Source organism: Wickerhamomyces ciferrii, contig 00232, assembly GCF_000313485.1.
Source record: "Wickerhamomyces ciferrii WGS project CAIF00000000 data, strain NRRL Y-1031 F-60-10, contig 00232, whole genome shotgun sequence".
In the NCBI taxonomy this organism is placed as follows: domain Eukaryota; kingdom Fungi; phylum Ascomycota; class Saccharomycetes; order Phaffomycetales; family Wickerhamomycetaceae; genus Hansenula; species Hansenula ciferrii.
In genome coordinates this window covers 22,819-40,621 of record NW_011887508.1, presented here as the reverse complement: position 1 = coordinate 40,621, position 17,803 = coordinate 22,819, and the positions used below count along the sequence as shown (strand labels likewise).

General features: G+C 28.5%; 8 protein-coding genes across 8 annotated transcripts; 5 read left to right on the top strand and 3 right to left on the bottom strand.

Moving 5' to 3' along the window:
- Window positions 1–397: 397 nt before the first annotated feature.
- Window positions 398–2,086, top strand: LCB2 (serine C-palmitoyltransferase LCB2; the record flags this gene model as incomplete). Its single annotated transcript, XM_011273674.1, has 1 exon — window positions 398–2,086. The coding sequence occupies one exon, from the start codon at window positions 398–400 to the stop codon at window positions 2,084–2,086; it is 1,689 nt and encodes a 562-aa protein (XP_011271976.1).
- An 838-nt stretch (window positions 2,087–2,924) lies between these two features.
- On the top strand, window positions 2,925–5,222 carry BN7_5770 (alpha-mannosyltransferase; the record flags this gene model as incomplete). The annotated part of the gene is made up of 1 exon (XM_011273673.1): window positions 2,925–5,222. One exon carries the CDS (start codon window positions 2,925–2,927, stop codon window positions 5,220–5,222), a length of 2,298 nt encoding a protein of 765 aa, XP_011271975.1.
- Window positions 5,223–5,410: 188 nt separating this feature from the next.
- Window positions 5,411–7,735, bottom strand: RCY1 (Rcy1p; the record flags this gene model as incomplete). The annotated part of the gene is made up of 1 exon (XM_011273672.1): window positions 5,411–7,735. One exon carries the CDS (start codon window positions 7,733–7,735, stop codon window positions 5,411–5,413), a length of 2,325 nt encoding a protein of 774 aa, XP_011271974.1.
- A 907-nt stretch (window positions 7,736–8,642) lies between these two features.
- Window positions 8,643–9,674, top strand: SEH1 (Seh1p; the record flags this gene model as incomplete). Its single annotated transcript, XM_011273671.1, has 1 exon — window positions 8,643–9,674. The coding sequence occupies one exon, from the start codon at window positions 8,643–8,645 to the stop codon at window positions 9,672–9,674; it is 1,032 nt and encodes a 343-aa protein (XP_011271973.1).
- Window positions 9,675–9,913: 239 nt separating this feature from the next.
- Window positions 9,914–11,174, top strand: NSA1 (ribosome biosynthesis protein NSA1; the record flags this gene model as incomplete). The annotated part of the gene is made up of 2 exons (XM_011273670.1): window positions 9,914–9,956; window positions 10,024–11,174. The coding sequence occupies 2 exons, from the start codon at window positions 9,914–9,916 to the stop codon at window positions 11,172–11,174; spliced, it is 1,194 nt and encodes a 397-aa protein (XP_011271972.1).
- A 101-nt stretch (window positions 11,175–11,275) lies between these two features.
- On the bottom strand, window positions 11,276–13,033 carry CUE3 (Cue3p; the record flags this gene model as incomplete). The annotated part of the gene is made up of 1 exon (XM_011273669.1): window positions 11,276–13,033. One exon carries the CDS (start codon window positions 13,031–13,033, stop codon window positions 11,276–11,278), a length of 1,758 nt encoding a protein of 585 aa, XP_011271971.1.
- A 231-nt stretch (window positions 13,034–13,264) lies between these two features.
- On the bottom strand, window positions 13,265–14,758 carry BN7_5765 (Solute carrier family 40 member 1; the record flags this gene model as incomplete). The annotated part of the gene is made up of 1 exon (XM_011273668.1): window positions 13,265–14,758. The coding sequence occupies one exon, from the start codon at window positions 14,756–14,758 to the stop codon at window positions 13,265–13,267; it is 1,494 nt and encodes a 497-aa protein (XP_011271970.1).
- Window positions 14,759–16,035: 1,277 nt separating this feature from the next.
- On the top strand, window positions 16,036–17,685 carry BN7_5764 (S8 family peptidase; the record flags this gene model as incomplete). The annotated part of the gene is made up of 1 exon (XM_011273667.1): window positions 16,036–17,685. The coding sequence occupies one exon, from the start codon at window positions 16,036–16,038 to the stop codon at window positions 17,683–17,685; it is 1,650 nt and encodes a 549-aa protein (XP_011271969.1).
- Window positions 17,686–17,803: the final 118 nt, after the last annotated feature.

The window sequence follows — 17,803 nt, the reverse complement described above, 5'->3', positions numbered from 1 at the left end:
TTGTTTATTGATATTTATTTGTTTACGTGTCTGCTTATGTTATGTGTTATGTAATACTTAATAGGAGAATTTATAATAGGGGTATAATGAGAAGAATAAAAGAATAATGAAGAATATGATCAACAAAGAATTGAATTGAATGAGAATAAAATAATAATAATATAATAAAAGAACAATAAAAGAACAATATAAATAATAATATAATCATCTTATCATTCAATTACCAACCACTTATTAATCCTTGCTTCGTTCAATTCTTCTCAAACGCGAATTCAAACAAGAACAAGTGAATTTCAAATTTAAACAAACAAACAAAACTATAAAAACAATCAAATATCCAGAAAACAGACAACCAACCAACCAATACCAATACCAATACCAATAGAACTATACCAACATGTCATTGGTAATACCTCAAATAGATCTATCAGGTCTTTCCATCGAAGACAAGAAACAAAATGAATTCGGTGCTCTAACTTCAAATGAATATCGTTACAAAACAATTTCAAGACAGGGGAAACCATTACCTGATCCAATTGAAGATGAACCACCATATCATGTCCTTTTCATCACTTATTTAAACTATTTAATCTTGATTATCGTTGGTCATATTAAAGATTTCACAGGTATTCTGTTCAACCCAAAAAATTACCAAGATTTATTAGAACAAAATGGCCTTGCTCCATGGTATAATAAATTTGAAAGTTTTTATATTCGTCGTATGAAACAAAAAATTGATGATTGTTTTGCAAGACCAACTTGTGGTGTCCCAGGTAGATTAATCACTTGTATTGATCGTGATGCTCATGATTATAATTCATATTTTAGTTATCCTGGTACTACTTCAACTTGTTTAAATTTATCATCATATAATTATTTGGGGTTTGCACAATCTGAAGGGGCATGTACTCAAGCCGCTTTAGAAATTTTGGATTATTATGGTGTTGGTTCTGGTGGTCCAAGAAATGTTATTGGTACTACTGATTTACATTTAAAAACTGAAAAAACTATAGCAAAATTTATTGGTAAAGATGATTCAATCTTATTTTCAATGGGGTATGCAACAAATGCAAGTTTATTTAGTTCTTTATTGGATAAGAAATCACTTGTTATTTCTGATGAATTAAATCATGCTTCAATTAGAACTGGTGTTAGATTATCTGGTTCTACAGTTAAAACTTTCCCTCATAATAATATGATTGCCTTGGAAAAAATTCTTAGAGAACAAATTTCTCAAGGTCAACCAAGATCTCATCGTCCATGGAAAAAAATCATTGTTGCAGTTGAAGGGCTTTATTCAATGGAGGGTACAATGGCAAATTTACCTGCATTAATTGAATTAAGAAGAAAATATAAATTTAATTTATTTGTTGATGAAGCTCATTCAATTGGTGCTATTGGTCCATCAGGTCGTGGTGTTTGTGATTATTTTGGTATAGATCCCTCAAATGTTGATTTATTAATGGGGACTTTAACTAAATCATTTGGTGCTGCAGGTGGTTATATTGCTGGTTCACAACAAATTATAAATCGTTTAAAATTAAATATTAATTCACAAAATTATGCAGAATCTATCCCTGCACCTGTTTTGGCACAAATTATTTCTTCGTTAAATATCATCTCGGGTGATTTAAATCCTGGTGAAGGTTCGGAAAGATTAGAAAGAATTGCTTTTAATTCACGTTATTTAAGATTAGGTTTACAAAGATTAGGTTTTATCGTATACGGAGTTGATGATTCACCAGTGATTCCATTATTATTATTCGCCCCAGCCAAAATGCCAGCATTTTCACGTATGCTATATCAAAGAAAAATTGCAGTTGTTGTTGTTGGATACCCGGCAACTCCACTGACTTCATCAAGAGTTCGTCTTTGTGTTTCTGCATCTTTAACAAAAGAAGATATTGATTATCTTTTACGTCATTTATCCGAGGTGGGTGATAAATTATTTTTAAAATTTAGTTCTGGTATTGCTGGTGGTTCTTTAGATGGTTCACCACCAAGATGGAATATTGAAGATGTTTTGAAAGAGACTCCAAAGGATTGTAAAGAATCTAAATATTTTATTGCAACTGCAAATAATTGATAAATAATTGATTTATAATTTTAATAGCTAATTTAATAATTTAATAATAATATACAACATCTATATGATCTTTTTTGGTGTAATTTATAGCTTATCATCTTATCATCTTATATAATCGGAATGTTACAATGTAATAGAAAAGAATGAAAAAAAACCCTTACAATCTGAAAAAAAAGATAAAGATCATAAATATGCAAATTATTGTTTAAAATATTTCTTTCAAACCCTTATTATGATCTTTTGAATTCAAGTAATTATAATTCCTTCTTTCTTGATCAAATTATTTCCATTTTTTGTGTAGTTGATGATACAAATTTTTCATTTTTGATCTTCATTTTTTTCAACATTGCCATAATTTTTTGAATACCACCAAAATAAAAAATAAAAAAAAAATAAACACGGAAAAATTAAAATCAAAACATTTCAAAACATTGTTGGTGAAAGGTATACTAAAGATCAGGTTCAGATATTAGTTATTAGGTATTACCAGGTTTCTCATCATAGGTTAAGAATTAGGAGAATACATTACTAGGATCTGATTGTTGAGTTGATAATTGGTGGTAGTTTACGTGTTGCTCATTTGGTATTAGATCTCAATTATACATTCTTTTGAAAAGGTGTTGATAATACTTTGAGAATACTTTGAAATTATTCAAATTTATAGAGGTTCATATCATTACTACATTGTTGATTATTACAAGTTTGTGTGGTTTTTTGAATTCTCATCCATTCCTTTATTTTAACACTTTATACATATTTGACATATCCATATTATTACCATAGCATTCCATAGCATATTCATCATAGCATATCATATTCATAGCAGGTCATTTCAATTATGAATTCTTATTTACAAAAAACCAAGATCCATTTAAATCATTTAAATAATTCATTATCAAGATTTAAAATTTATCAAATTTTAAAATTAAGATTCTTAACAATTTTATTAAGTTTAGGATTTATATTTGGGATTTGGTTAATTCCTTATAATAAAATTGATTCATATTCATATACCCCTTTAAAGCAAGAACAATCTAAAGATCAGAAATCAGATTTAGATATCAAACCTTATGATCTTTATGATCAAGATTTTAAAGATTTTAATGAAGTTTCCAATCCAGATTCATCATCAAATTCAAAATTTATATTTATAAATAATAAATATCCAATTTCAAAAGGTTATGAAAATATAATAAAATCCACAGATCCAGAAAATTTCATAAATTATTCAATTGAAAAAAAATGTGAATTATATTTCAATGAATTATATAACAAAACACCAAATTGGTCATTAGATGAATTAGAAATTGGTTATCCTTATAATGGATTCATATTTGATACAAAGGAACAATTTTTCAAAGATCGTGAAAATGATTTTAAACAATCCCTAGAAGATAAAGATTCAATATCAGATGAAGATTTAAAAAAATTAATTGATGAAAAAAATTTAAAATTTAAATGGGAATCTCAATATAGACAAGCTTATAAGGAATCTGAAGATACTGAGACTTATATAACTTCACAATTAACAAACTTAAGAGTTTTCAGTCAATGTTATTTAGATCCTAAAACTTCACCCCAGGAACAATTTAAAATTGATAATATGAATGGGAATATTACATGTGATTCAAATGAAGAAAGATTATTTAAATTCTTAACTAGAAAGTTACCAATTTATAAAAGATGGAATAATGAAACTTTACAACAATTACCAATTATAGAAAATTATTTAAATAATGTTGAGTACAAGACAAATTTAACAGAGACTCAACTCCCAAAAAATCAAACTAAATGCTTCACAAGATCATTAATGAATTCTTTTAATGGTCAAGGGATTGTAATATCAGCTGCTGATAAACATCTTGATGAATTATCAAGTTTAATCCTAGTGTTAAGAGCCATAAATAATAAATTACCAATTCAAATCATTCATAGAGGTGATTTAAATTCAACTTCACAAGATGCACTTATTAATGTTTCAAGATCCCTAGATTTGAATTTAAACAAGATCAATTCATTTAAATCTTATATTCAATCAAATTTCCAACATTTAAGAGAATTAAATATTGAAACTATTTTCCCTCCACAGGAAATTTGGTTTGTTGATACAACTCCTGCTATAAACCCAAATGATCAAAGATTTATAACTTATGGTAATAAATTATTAACTCTACTTTTCAGTTCATTTGAAGATACAGTTTTAATTGATACAGATACTGTCCCATTTGTTGATATTAAAGAATTCATCCTAGATTCAAATGTTTATCAACAAAAAGGTGCTTTTTTTTTCAAAGATCGTCAATTATATGATCATATTACAGGTCCTGAAGCTACTTTTTTCAAAAAATTATTACCAACAAGATTAGATTCTTCATTTTTCCAAATTCCTGAATTAACAAATTTTACAATGCAAAATAGATTTTTTGGTGATATGAAAAAACATATTCAAGAATCAGGTATGGTTGCTATAAACAAGAAAAATCATATGAGATCAACTCTAACTATTAATGTATTACAAATGTGGCATGCCGTGACAACGCGAGTTCATGGTGATAAAGAATTATTTTGGTTAGGTTTTTCCATTGCAGGTGATGAAAATTATTATTTAAATAAACATGGTGTTGGTGCTGTTGGACAAATTAATCCAAATTCAAATAGATTATTAGGTGATAAAGATGATTCAAGAAGATCAAAATTAAAATCTCATCAATTATGTACAACTCATCCAGCTCATTTATCAGGTTTAGATGATCATACCTTGTTATGGATGAATTCAGGGTTTATTACATGTAAACGAGAAAATGAAGCTTCAAAAGATATAACTATGGACTTATACAAAAATGTTTTCGATAATGAAGAACAATTAAAGAAAAATTATCAAGGTCCATTAAAAATTAGTGCTATTTTAGTTCCACCACCACAAGAACGTGTTATTAATAATGACCTGGGTGAACCTTCATCAGGTTGGGATGTTATGTTTGGTTGTGGTGGTTATTTATATTGTGCTTATGATAATATAGGTGGTAGTAATGATAGTTATTATCAGGGGACTTTAGTTGAATATGATGATAATCAACAATTACTTTATGATTATCTTGGTGAATTATGGGTTAATTATGATAAAGTCTTGAAATAAATCTGGACATATTGACAATCTTTTAGTTTGATTTTTTTGTTTGATGTTTATAACTTTGTTTACTTGTTTACTCTTGTATATTATAAAAAACACGATGTGGTGTATATATATAGAATTAAATTGTATATTCTTGAACGTCACTACATGATAGATATAGCGCTTTATAAATATATTTATTTTATGACTTTTTAAACAATAACACAATCAGTTATACCTAATCCATACATTGCTTTTTCAACATCTTTTTTAACTTTAAACCAATCAGCTCTTTTTTGAACAAAATCATAAATTTCCTCTTGTCTAAAAATTCCATTAAATTTACTTAAATCACCAATTAATTTACCTAATTCTTTTGAATCTTGAGTACTAACTAAATATAATTGACCAATTTCCTTTAGACCAATAAATAATGGTGTTATATTTTTTTGTTTTAATGTATTTATAATAAAATCATAATATAAATTTAAATCACTTATTAAAATTATTGAACCTGATGTGGAAATTATTCGTTTTTTAATATTTTTAACTATAATTTGGAAAAATCTTTCACCAATTTCTTGTTGGAAAACATCAATTATACCCATTTCTGTAGAACCATTTAATAAATTTATATGATTTGATAATAAATTAACAACTTTTTGTGCACATTTTGTTGGTCCCACTGAAATTATTGGTTCATTATCATGAGTTGTTGTTGAACTTGAACTAGTTGATGGTTTAGGATTAAAATCATTTGGTAATTGTATTGTATTATATAAAAATTCAATTTCTGCCATTAATTTATCAATACCAATATTTAAACCATTTGCCACGAAATTATCTAATTGAACTTCAAATTGTTTTTTTGTTTGATTTGAATTATTTAAAAATTCATCTTTTGATAAAATTTTTTTTTGAACTAATTCATTATTATAAAAAATATCAATCATTTGTTGAATTAAATCTCCTATATTTATTAATTCTGTAAATTTTATTAATGGTTCTACTGTTGTTGAAGTTTCTATACTTTCTAATGATTTGAATTCTGTAGGATCATATCTATTTAAAAAATCCATAGCTTTGGTAAAACCTGGTTTTATATGATATTTTGATATTAGTGAAACTAATTTAATAAATAAATCTTCAATTAAATTATTTATTTTTGATTGATCCACAATTGAATGTTTTGAATTATTAAAAATTTGAAAAATTTCAATCTTTGATTTAGCTTTTTCAATAATTTTATAACAAAGTTCAAAATTTATAAAATTTTTCAAGTTTTTCAAATTCTTATTTATAATTTCAAAATTTAATTTAAATTTAATTTCATTTGAATCTTTATTTGCTTTGGAGAAAATTTTGGTAAAACTTGATAATAATTCAAATTTTTTATTTTGTGCATCTTCTGTATTAAATTCAGTCATTATATTTTTATATATATGATCCTCATCTAATTTATCTTGTTGTTTTAATTCATTTTCGAAAAATTGAATATCATTTATTGATTCATCTTCAAATGATTTAATTTCTTCATTAAGAAATTTCACCACAAGTGGTTCAAAATAAAGATTTATAAAATTTATCAAAATTGATTTGAAATTCCCACCTGCATTACGAGAATCAATTAAATTTGGTATGAATGAATTTAATAATGATAGATAAATTTGTGGAATAACTTCAATGTTTTGTTCACATTCTTTTTTGAAAAATCCATTTATAACATCTTTATTTATGATATTTTCTGAATATATCAACATTATTGGTAAATTTTCACCAAAAGCTTGATCAATTATCTTAATTTTATCGTTGAAAAATTGAACAAGATCATTTATAACATCATTTAATGAATCTTGAATTAAATTTTGTTGTAAATCTAATATTGTTTGTGGGAAAAAATCTATTGGGAATTTATATTCTTGTTGGAAAAATTCAACAATTAAATCCATTTCACCTAGTGTGGTTAAGACATTAACTAATTCATAAGCATTATCATAATTTTCCAATATAAATTGTTCTTGCATTTCTTCAAATCTTAATTTTGTAAAATTTTTAATCAATTTCCTTATTTTATCCCGTTGATTATTATAAAACAATTCATCATTATTATCCATTTCAATAAATTTGGCAATATTTTGTAAAATTTTAGCCTGATCAATTGTTTGATATCCATAACCAAACAATTCAGATAATTCATAATCATCAATATCTAATTCTTCAAGATTTCTTATCTTTAATATGAAAGTTTTCAATTGTCTATAGATCAACAGTACAGTTTTTTTTGGGTGATTTGAAGTTTTGATAGAGTCAAATACATTAGTAGGATGATGATCTGCCAGCAAGTCATCATCACTATGTTTTGGATTGATCAATATCAATACTCTTTTCAATCTATCTTTAAAATAACCATCGTCAATTGATTCACCAAGTGTCTTTGCCGTGAAATTTGAAACCGAAGCTAAACTGAGATAATCTGGGATGGATAAGTGTATGGCTATCCTCTCCACCACTCCTCTTGTTCTAAACAGCTCAGCCATTGTATGATTAACCAAGCAGCTATTCTTTGACCCTATGAAGTAGTAGTTACCAGATCAAAAATGCTGAATATTATTATTGTTTACATTTCAAACTAGGCGCGCACACACAATCGCGAGATTCCGAAGCGGACACGACGAAAATGAAGAATTTCTAACTTTTGATAGTAATTACATTTAAAATACTCGTATAATCAATTAACTGTCAGCTGGACTTCAAAAGTTTGTTAAATTCATTTTCAATTATGCGTTGTTTTCCCTTTCTTAGGGTGTCATGGATGAATATTGGCTAAGCCAGATATCAAACATAGTTATTACTACGAGGGTCGTTGTTATTTGCTTTAGGTAGTCTTTACGGTAATGATTTCTTTTAGTTCAAAAGTTGATTTAATTTATATTTGAACAATTGATAGATTTCATATCACATACTTCCAATATGAATATATGAAGAGATAAGCACGACCAATTTGATATATGGACTCTTTTAATAAAGTTAGTATTCAGTTTGGTGATGATGTTATCTGATTATTTTTTCAATTGATTTCAGACTAGTGTAGAATGAGCTTAGTTGTATACGAATAGGCAACTACAGCTACCACCACGATATTAGTCCACTATACAATGATATTCAATTAACTATAATCACTCTATTATATACCATGTTATTTACAAAATATCACTTGAGTATATTAATTTAAATACTTGTAATCAGTTGTATAAGTACTTTATTATAAATTCGCGTATTTTGTGTGTCTCGTAACACAGGTTTTGGATTTTTTCGATTGAGATTGTATAGAGAATTGAATATTGAATATAAACAAAAAGAACAAAAGTTGATAAATTTTGATAGTTCTAGTATTCAGTTCATTTGAGTAATCAACAGTCAATATAATACCACCACAGATACACAATGAAACCTTTCTCAACACAACATGAAGAATTGATACATGACGTTTCATATGATTTTTATGGTAAACAAATAGCTACATGTTCATCTGATCAACATATCAAAATATTTGATCTTGATTCAAACTCAAATGAATGGGTCTTAAACGACTCATGGAAGGCTCATCATGCTTCAATAGTTAAAATAGATTGGTCTTCACCGGAATTTGGGAAAATTATTGCTTCAATTTCACATGATAAAACTGTTAAAATTTGGGAAGAAGATTTAGATGAACAAAGAAATTCTGGTCGTCGTTGGAAACATTTAGCTACTTTAAATGATTCAAGAGGTCCACTTTATGATGTTGCTTTTGCTCCAAGTCATTTAGGTTTAAGATTAAGTACAATTGGTAGTGATGGTGTATTAAGAATTTATGATGCTATGGAACCTGCAGATTTAAGATCTTGGACTTTAACTTCCGAAGTTTCTGTATTAAGTGTTCCTCCTGCTTCAAATTTACAATCTGATTTTGCATTGGCTTGGTGTACTTCAAGATTTTCACCTGAAAAAATTGTTGTTTGTGCCTTAGATCAAGGTTTTATTTATCATCGTAATGCATCAGGGAAATTAGTACAAGCAACTACATTACCTGATCATCAAGGTCTTATTAGAGATGTTGCATGGGCTCCATCAATGGGGAGATTTTATCAATTATTAGCAACAGCATGTAAAGATGGTAAAATTAGAATTTTTAAATTAACTGAAAGATTAACAAATAATTCAAATTTTAAAAATCAAAAAAAAATTATTAATAATGATTATAACGATGAAGATGATGAAGAAGAAGATAATGAATCAAATGTAGAGATTCAAGTGGAATTAATAAGTGAACATGATGATCATCATGGTGAAACTTGGTCTGTTTCTTGGAATTTAACAGGTACTATATTAAGTAGTTCTGGTGATGATGGGAAAATAAGGTTATGGAAAGCTTCTTATTCAAATGAATTCCAATGTCTCTCTGTTATATCTGCTGAACAAAAGGAAATTGTATGAATTAAAAAAAAACAGGAAATTAGAGTAATGAAATGTGTATAATAGATAAATTAAAAGTCTGATATCAACTTGTGGTTTTCTGTAATAATTAGTATATAATGCTAAGTTTCAACCCCGGGACACTAACCTTTCCGTTTTCGGAGCTCATCATAAAAAAAAAGTTTTAGTAGATGGCATATAAACATTTCAATATTTGGATAATAAATTCATATATTACAAACCCACAACAATAATCAAAAATGAAAGTATTAGCTGCTGCCGATGATACAGGGAGTTTGAAAGGTATGTGACTCAACCATTTAGTTTTTATCTCCCATGTCTTTCATACTAACTAATGATTTTTTTATAGAAATTACTTTCCCAAAAGGTACTGATACATCATCTCAAAAAGCTCCACAACCTGAAAAAATTGAAACATATAATAATGAAGGTCTTAAAAATCGTGTTCAAAGGTTTTTAATAACATCAGCTAATGAAAATGAAGTGATAGCTACTGCGAGGGCAAATGGTAATATTGTTTTTTATAATTCTGAAAATTATGAATTAATTAATACAATTTTAAATCCATTTGATTCATCAATAAAAGATCAATTTGTTTCTTTGATTAATGCTTCTGGTTATTTATATGCTGTTTCGGAACAAGGTAGAGTCACTATAATTGATCCTGATACTATATTTGAAGATAAAATTAATTATAAAAATTTGACAATTAAAGCACCAATTTCAACATTTGTATCACATCCAACTCAAGAAGGACTTTTCGCATTTGGTGGTAAAGAAAATGATGTTAAATTGATTAAATTTTTCAAAGATGGTGAAACTCCATTTGATAAAAAGGAACTTAAAGTTGAAACTGTGTTTCAAGGTAAAAATGTTAAAAATGATAAACTTGATCTTAGAGTTCCAATATGGATAACAAATATTTCATTTATAAAATTAGAAGAACATACTGAATCTTCATGGAAATTTATTACAACAACAGGTCATGGACAAGTTAGAAAATATGATACATCACATGGTCGTAAACCTGTTTTGGATAAAAAAATTTCTGATAAACCACTTGTAAGAGTTGTTACAACTTCAAAAGAAGATGAAATAATATGTGCAGATACTCATGTTACAACTGCTTTATTCAATGTGGAAAAGGGTAATTTAATTGCCAAATTTAAAGGTAATGTTGGTGCCGTGGAAGCTTTATCTTCACATATCACTGAAGATTCTGAACTATTAGTTACAGGTGCCCTAGATAGATATATTAGAATATTTGATATTAGATCAAGAGAACAAGTTGCAAAGATTTATATTGGTTCTAAAATTAGTGCAGTTTGGTTATTATCTGATGAAGAAACTGAAGGTGAAATTAAAATTAGAACTGATGCTGAAAAGACTAAAAAGAAAAGTAGAAAACAAATTGAACAAGAAGATGAAGGTAATGAAGATGAAGTTTGGGATGAATTAGATAAAATAGAGAAAAAATCTACAAAAAAGAGAAGAGTTTAGATCTAGGTTTTCTTTTTAACAAAAAATTAACTTTTTTATTTTAAAATAAATATAGATGCATATGTATATAATAATTTGTCTTCCATGTAGGTGCTCATAAATTACATACCTTTAGCCATTTTTTTATCATGACCAGATTTTCTATTATGATTAGCTCTTGATGATTTATTTTTTTCATTTCTTGCTTGTTGTTTCTTAACATTTTGTGGATTTGAATTATTTCCTTGAGCTTGTTGTTGAGGAGGTTTTTTTTGTGATTGTTTATTGTTTGTTGATGGACCTCTACGTTCTTCTTCAATTTCTTCATCTTGTTCAGATCTAAAACTTCTTTGAGGTTTATTACCTCTAAACATATACTTACTTTCCAAAATCTTGACACGTTTAGGTTGTTTTTGTAACATCCGAGCCCAACCTTCAATTTGTTCATGAGACCAACCTGTTTCTTTGACTAATTCTTGTTTAGATCTTGACTTTCTATTAGATTTTTCGAAAACTGATGGATCTTTCTTGAAGATTTCCCATAATGTTTTTTCAATCTTATCATATTTTGATTTTTCTCCATCATTTTGAACAGCTTCAGCTTCATCATAAGTATCATCATGTTCATCTTCATCAGATTCATACATTAATTTCAAAGCTGCTGTCAATGTACGATTTTTGTGTTCATCAGGAACATGATATGTATTTGATGATTTTTTACCAAGAACTTTTTTACCCATAACTTTATCCTTTTCAAGATTTGAACCACCCATTGTATGACGTGTAATTTCTTCTTCTTTTTCAATAGCAGCTTCTGGATGCTCTAATAACAAATTCGTAACTTCTTCAACATTATTTTTATATTTTTTCAATAATTTTTCAGTATGAGATATAGTTAAATCAGGGAATAAATCAATTAAAGTATTTATATCATCTTCTTTAACATCCGGTTTAGGTTTTTTAATTAAAAATGGGAATCTTTGTTCAATACCTGGGTTTAAAAGATGGAAACTTGATGATGCAATAATACCACCAAATAATGGATATAATGATAATGATTGTAATGTATTAACACCTAATTCAGTACCTATACTTGCAACTTTAGAAATTGGTATTGAAATTAATGATAATACTGCAATATCTTTAGCAGTTTTCGCAAATCTACCTTCCTCATTTGCATATAATTTTTCCAAATTTTCAATGAATGGAACAGTAACAAAAGTTTCGGAAAATGATGCAGTTTTTTTAGCTTTAGCAATTTTATTTTGTGGTTTTTTAGGTGCTTTTTGTGATGATGATGATGATGAAGGTGAGGATTTGCTTTTATTCTCTAGTAATGTTGCCAAAGTTTGTAAATCTATCTTATCAAATTTCCCATTACTTATAATGGAATCAATATGTTTATGAACTAAAGAAATTGAATTTATAGATTTTTTATCTTTTGGTTTTAATGTACCATCAATAATACCTCGTACTGTGGAAGTGTTTTTCAATGAATAAATTTTAGCAAAATCCCAAAGAGCACCACCATTTAATTTTAAATTTAATACACCATATTGTTTAATCAATTCTAATATCCAACTTCTTAATATATCTAAATTTTGTGTAATTTGAACATTAATCAATCCCAATGATAAGATTTGACCTTGTTCTTCAGCAATTTCATGTAAATAACTTTTCACAAATAGGCATAATTGTTGTTCAGATTTTGGAGATATTTGAACTTTTAATTGTAAAATAGTTTGAATATAATTTATATAAACTTCAATTAAATGAACCCAAATTACTGGATCTTTATCAACCATGGATGACCGTAGTTTGAAAGGTGGGAAGTTGACAATCGGGAGCTCAACATATTGTTCTTCTTCGATGTCTGACATATTCTTGTATAGTTATCAATGATTACTCTGACTAACTAGATCAATGTGTCAATTAACTTTGATCTTTTTTTTGCTTTTGGTTATTCGCCATTATGAACTTCTCGGAAAATCTCAATATTTGGTAAATCCACTACACAGATAAGCTATGAATATTAAAAGAAATCTATTAAAATCTATTAAAAGAACTGAAAAGTTGATGAAATTTGATCTATTTATATCAATGGGCTACTTCTATGCCTCTCCTGATGTTTTGAATGCTTGGAAATGCAATTTAACCACAAAAATGGTGTAAAACCCAACAGCAACAGCAACTGCACCAATACTTGCATAAACTGAATATTTAAATTGTTCAGGTTTATGGAAAATCATTGTTAATATTTGACTACTTAATTCAAAGAAATTATTTAAACTTTCTTCAAAAGTAGTAACATTAAATCTTTCAAATTCATCATGAATATGAATTTGTATACTATTTTGAACAGCTAAATCAAAACACCATAATCCAATTCTACTCCATGGAATACAAAAACAAATTAACCAATGTGTCTTGGAATATTCCCATATGAATGAAAATAAAATTGGTATTAATGAAAGTAATTGGAATATAACAGCTATGAATCCAACATTAATCACACTTAAAGCTTTACTCAAAAAGGGGAAAATCAACAGAGTACCAAATAATTCAAATGCTGTAGAAACACCTTTTAAAAACCCAATAGTTAGATTATTAATATCATCAAAAGTTAATAAATATGCAATTGTAGAATTCCCAAATGATAAGACTGTTAAATAAACACATGATATTGATAAAATAAGTAAAGAAAATGGATTTTTAATGAAAAGTTTTAAATTTCCCCAATATGAAAGATTGTTTCTTAAATGTGATTTACTATTTTTAGCACTTATAATATCCTGAGATTCATTTAATGAATCAACTGAATGATAAAGTTTTAAAATCATATTAAATTCAATTTGATTTGATATTAAAAACACTAAAATGATGAAAATTAAAGTAATTTTAAATCCTGTGAATGTAATAAATGATGATATGAAAAAAGGTGCAACTAATTTACAAAATAAATCAATACTTCTTAGTTTGGTATTCAATTCAATCAAGAAATCTTCATCATTATGACATATTTTAACAATCCAATCTCTTGATATTGAAATCTTGTTTGCTATAGTGGTTAATCTTTCCACAATACCACAAATGATCACAATAGCTAGACAACTTCTCTTAAAAATTTTATGATTATCAAAAAATTGGAAAACTATTAATAGTACTAATGATGATAAAATAGCAAATGATCTTTGAATAAATATAGTTTCTTTTATGAATTTCAATCTTTCACCATGATTAGCTAATTTGGTAACAAATGGTGTTAACAATATACCTGAAAGACTTGAACAAAATGCAAATAATGAAGATGGGAATAAAGTACCTGGGAATAAATTAATAATGAATAATCCTATACCAAATTCATACATTCTTGAATTCCAAACATAAAGGAAATGTGATATGTATAATCTTTTCTTGATTAATGATTTCAACTCTGGTGATAAAAGTTGATGATCATTTTGAATATCTTGAATAGAATCATGATTTAATTGCTTTGTTGTAGAATTCAATAGTGAATCAGTTTCATGATCTTCTGAAGAAATATCATGATCTATGAATGAGTTTGATGATGGTAATGAAGAAGGTGAAGATCTAGTTGAACTCATAATAATTAGCTTTCAAATTTTGCCTTAGCGATATTTTGATGAACGGTGACTAATTTAGGACCCTATGAGACAAAGAAGATCTTGGATTTGTAGTGTATATCTTTACCAAGGACAATGAATATTCTGATCTTTTAGCAATGAAGAAAGTGATGAACTGATTATCTTGTTTATATAGACATATTCTATCAAATTTTGTTATATTTCACCATTCTTTCCAGTTTGAAAACCAGGTGTTATACGATTCTTTTGTAGACTTCACTCGCATATCCATTGGAATACGCGACTGAATTGTGGATTCTAATTTCTGAGTCACGTAGTTACAAGTTACAAGTTAACTACAGGATATTGTTCTTGGGTTTGCTGGATGATAGACGAGATGAGCGTTGTTTGAATTTCTAGTTTGATAAGCTGGTCATGTTGATGTTTACAAGATGTACAAGGGTTAACTTTAGATTGTGTTTACTCTTTAGACAGGATTCCGTTCTTCTAGCTGGCCAGTGGCCAGTGGCTGCCTTTGCCTAATTCTCGAATCTCTGCCTAGGTCTATTTTCAGTTCAGCCTAGCAACTCGCAATTACTCCAGATTCCAGCTTAAGCTCAGCAGTGAGCACGCCACCGATAACATTTACTTGCCAATTTCGTGATAATTCCTTCCTAATTGCGTGATTCACTCCGCCTAAACAAGATTCCCTCTGTTTAAACAAGTGAATTTGAAATCTCCTTTCGGCAGATCTCTTTTTAAAAGGGCTTATCTTTATCTTATCTAAAATGGTGCATTACGTAACACAGGGGTGACCCGGCTGGTATCACTATGTGCATAAGTGTCACAGCGAGGTGGTTATGCAGAGTTTACTAGGGGAATTTTGGCACCAGCGACTGCGCATACCGAAATTAGCTCATCACTAAATTTGTAGTGTGCTCCAATCCTATATAAAGTAGTAGCTTGCCACCCTTTCCCACATTTTACTTTACCTTCTCTCCCTTCACATCCAACAACCTTCTCAATTCTATTCCAATTGATTCATCCTTGTCCAATTGGTTTATTACAGCGGCAGTTGGTATTCTCACAAATCTACTCACTTCAATTAAAGCGCTTGCGTTGTTTAATAAAGATTTAATTATCTGTCAAGGGAAATTTATATATAAGAAAGGTGCCACCCAACTATATATATTAACTTTGTCTTTCAATCTTTAAACAACTATACAAAAAGTCAATCATTTTAAAGTTTCATCTTTCAGAAAATTTAATTGCATCTCATTTTCATTAATTTTAAAAAAATGAAAGCTTCAACTGTCTTACCTTTAACCGTTTTGGTTGCTTTAGCTCAAGCTTTAGTTATTCCAAACATTAACAACCAAAACTTGTTTCAAGTTTCTAAAACTTTGAACAATCAACAACAACAAGTTTTAAATGCTGAAGTTGCTAAAATTCAAGAATCTCCTTATGCTGCCTTAGCTGATGTTGATCCAACCATCTTGAACAATGCCTTATTATCTAAAGAAGAAGCTGCTCCAATCATTTCAACTCAAGCTCTTGGTCGTGATGTTATTCCAAACCGTTACATTGTTGTCTTCAAAGATGGTGTCAAACCAGAAGAAATTAAATTCCATCAAGAATGGGCTTCAATCACTCATTTGAATGCTGCTCAAAAACTGTATCAATCTAACCCAACTAATCAATTCTTTTTAGATTCTTTCAAAGAAGCTGCTTCAGAATTAGGTGGTGTCATTGATGGTTTCCATATTGAAGGTTCAATCTCTGGTTATTTTGGTCATTTCTTGGATGATACCATTGATTTAATTCGTCGTAATCCTCATGTTGCCTTTGTTGAACAAGATTCAAGAGTTTATGCTAATGAATTTGATACTCAAAATGGTGCTCCATGGGGTTTATCAAGAATCTCTCATCGTGAAGGTTTAACTTTAGGTTCTTTTAACAAATATTTATATGATACTGATGCTGGTGAAGGTGTTACTTCATATGTTATTGATACCGGTGTTAATGTTGGTCATCAAGATTTTGATAAGAGAGCAAAATGGGGTAAAACTGTTCCTCAAGGTGATCAAGATGTTGATGGTAATGGTCATGGTACTCATTGTGCTGGTACCATTGGTGGTAAAACTTATGGTGTTGCTAAAAAAGCTAACATTGTTGCCGTTAAAGTCTTAAGATCAAATGGTTCAGGTACCATGTCTGATGTTGTTAAAGGTGTCGAATATGCTGCTGTCGCTCATAAAGCTGCCGTTAAAGAAGGTAAAAAAGGTTTCAAAGGTTCTACCGCTAATATGTCATTAGGTGGTGGTAAATCTCCTTCATTAGATTTAGCTGTTAACGCTGCTGTTGATGCTGGTATTCATTTCGCCGTTGCCGCTGGTAATGATAACGCTGATGCTTGTAACTATTCACCAGCTTCAGCTGAAAAGGCCGTTACTGTTGGTGCTTCAACTTTATCAGATGCTAGAGCTTATTTCTCTAACTATGGTAAATGTGTTGATATCTTTGGTCCAGGTTTGAACATTTTATCAACTTATATTGGTTCAGATACCGCCACTGCTACTTTATCAGGTACTTCAATGGCTTCACCACATGTTGCTGGTTTATTAACTTATTACTTATCTTTACAACCAGGTTCAGAATCTGAATTCTTTACTGCTAAAGGTGGTATTACTCCAGCTCAATTGAAGAAGAAAATCATTGATTACTCAACTAAAGATAAATTAACTGATATCCCATCAGATACTCCAAATAAATTAATTTACAATGGTGCTGGTGGTGACTTGGAAGATTTCTGGAATGCTGAAGCTTCATCATCTGAAGAAGCTATCAAAACTCCAAAAGTTGATTCAGCTGCTTTATTAAAAGATTTAGAAGCTAATGTTGAAAAAATTGTTGGTGACATGAAACAATTCATTGAATCTAATATCTAAGTTTATTTTATTTGATTTGATTCATTCATTATGATATATCAAGGTTATTATATACTTGCGGGAGCTAAGGAGTTTTACTATATAATTTTTATGACACAATTATCTTATTTTCAATTCT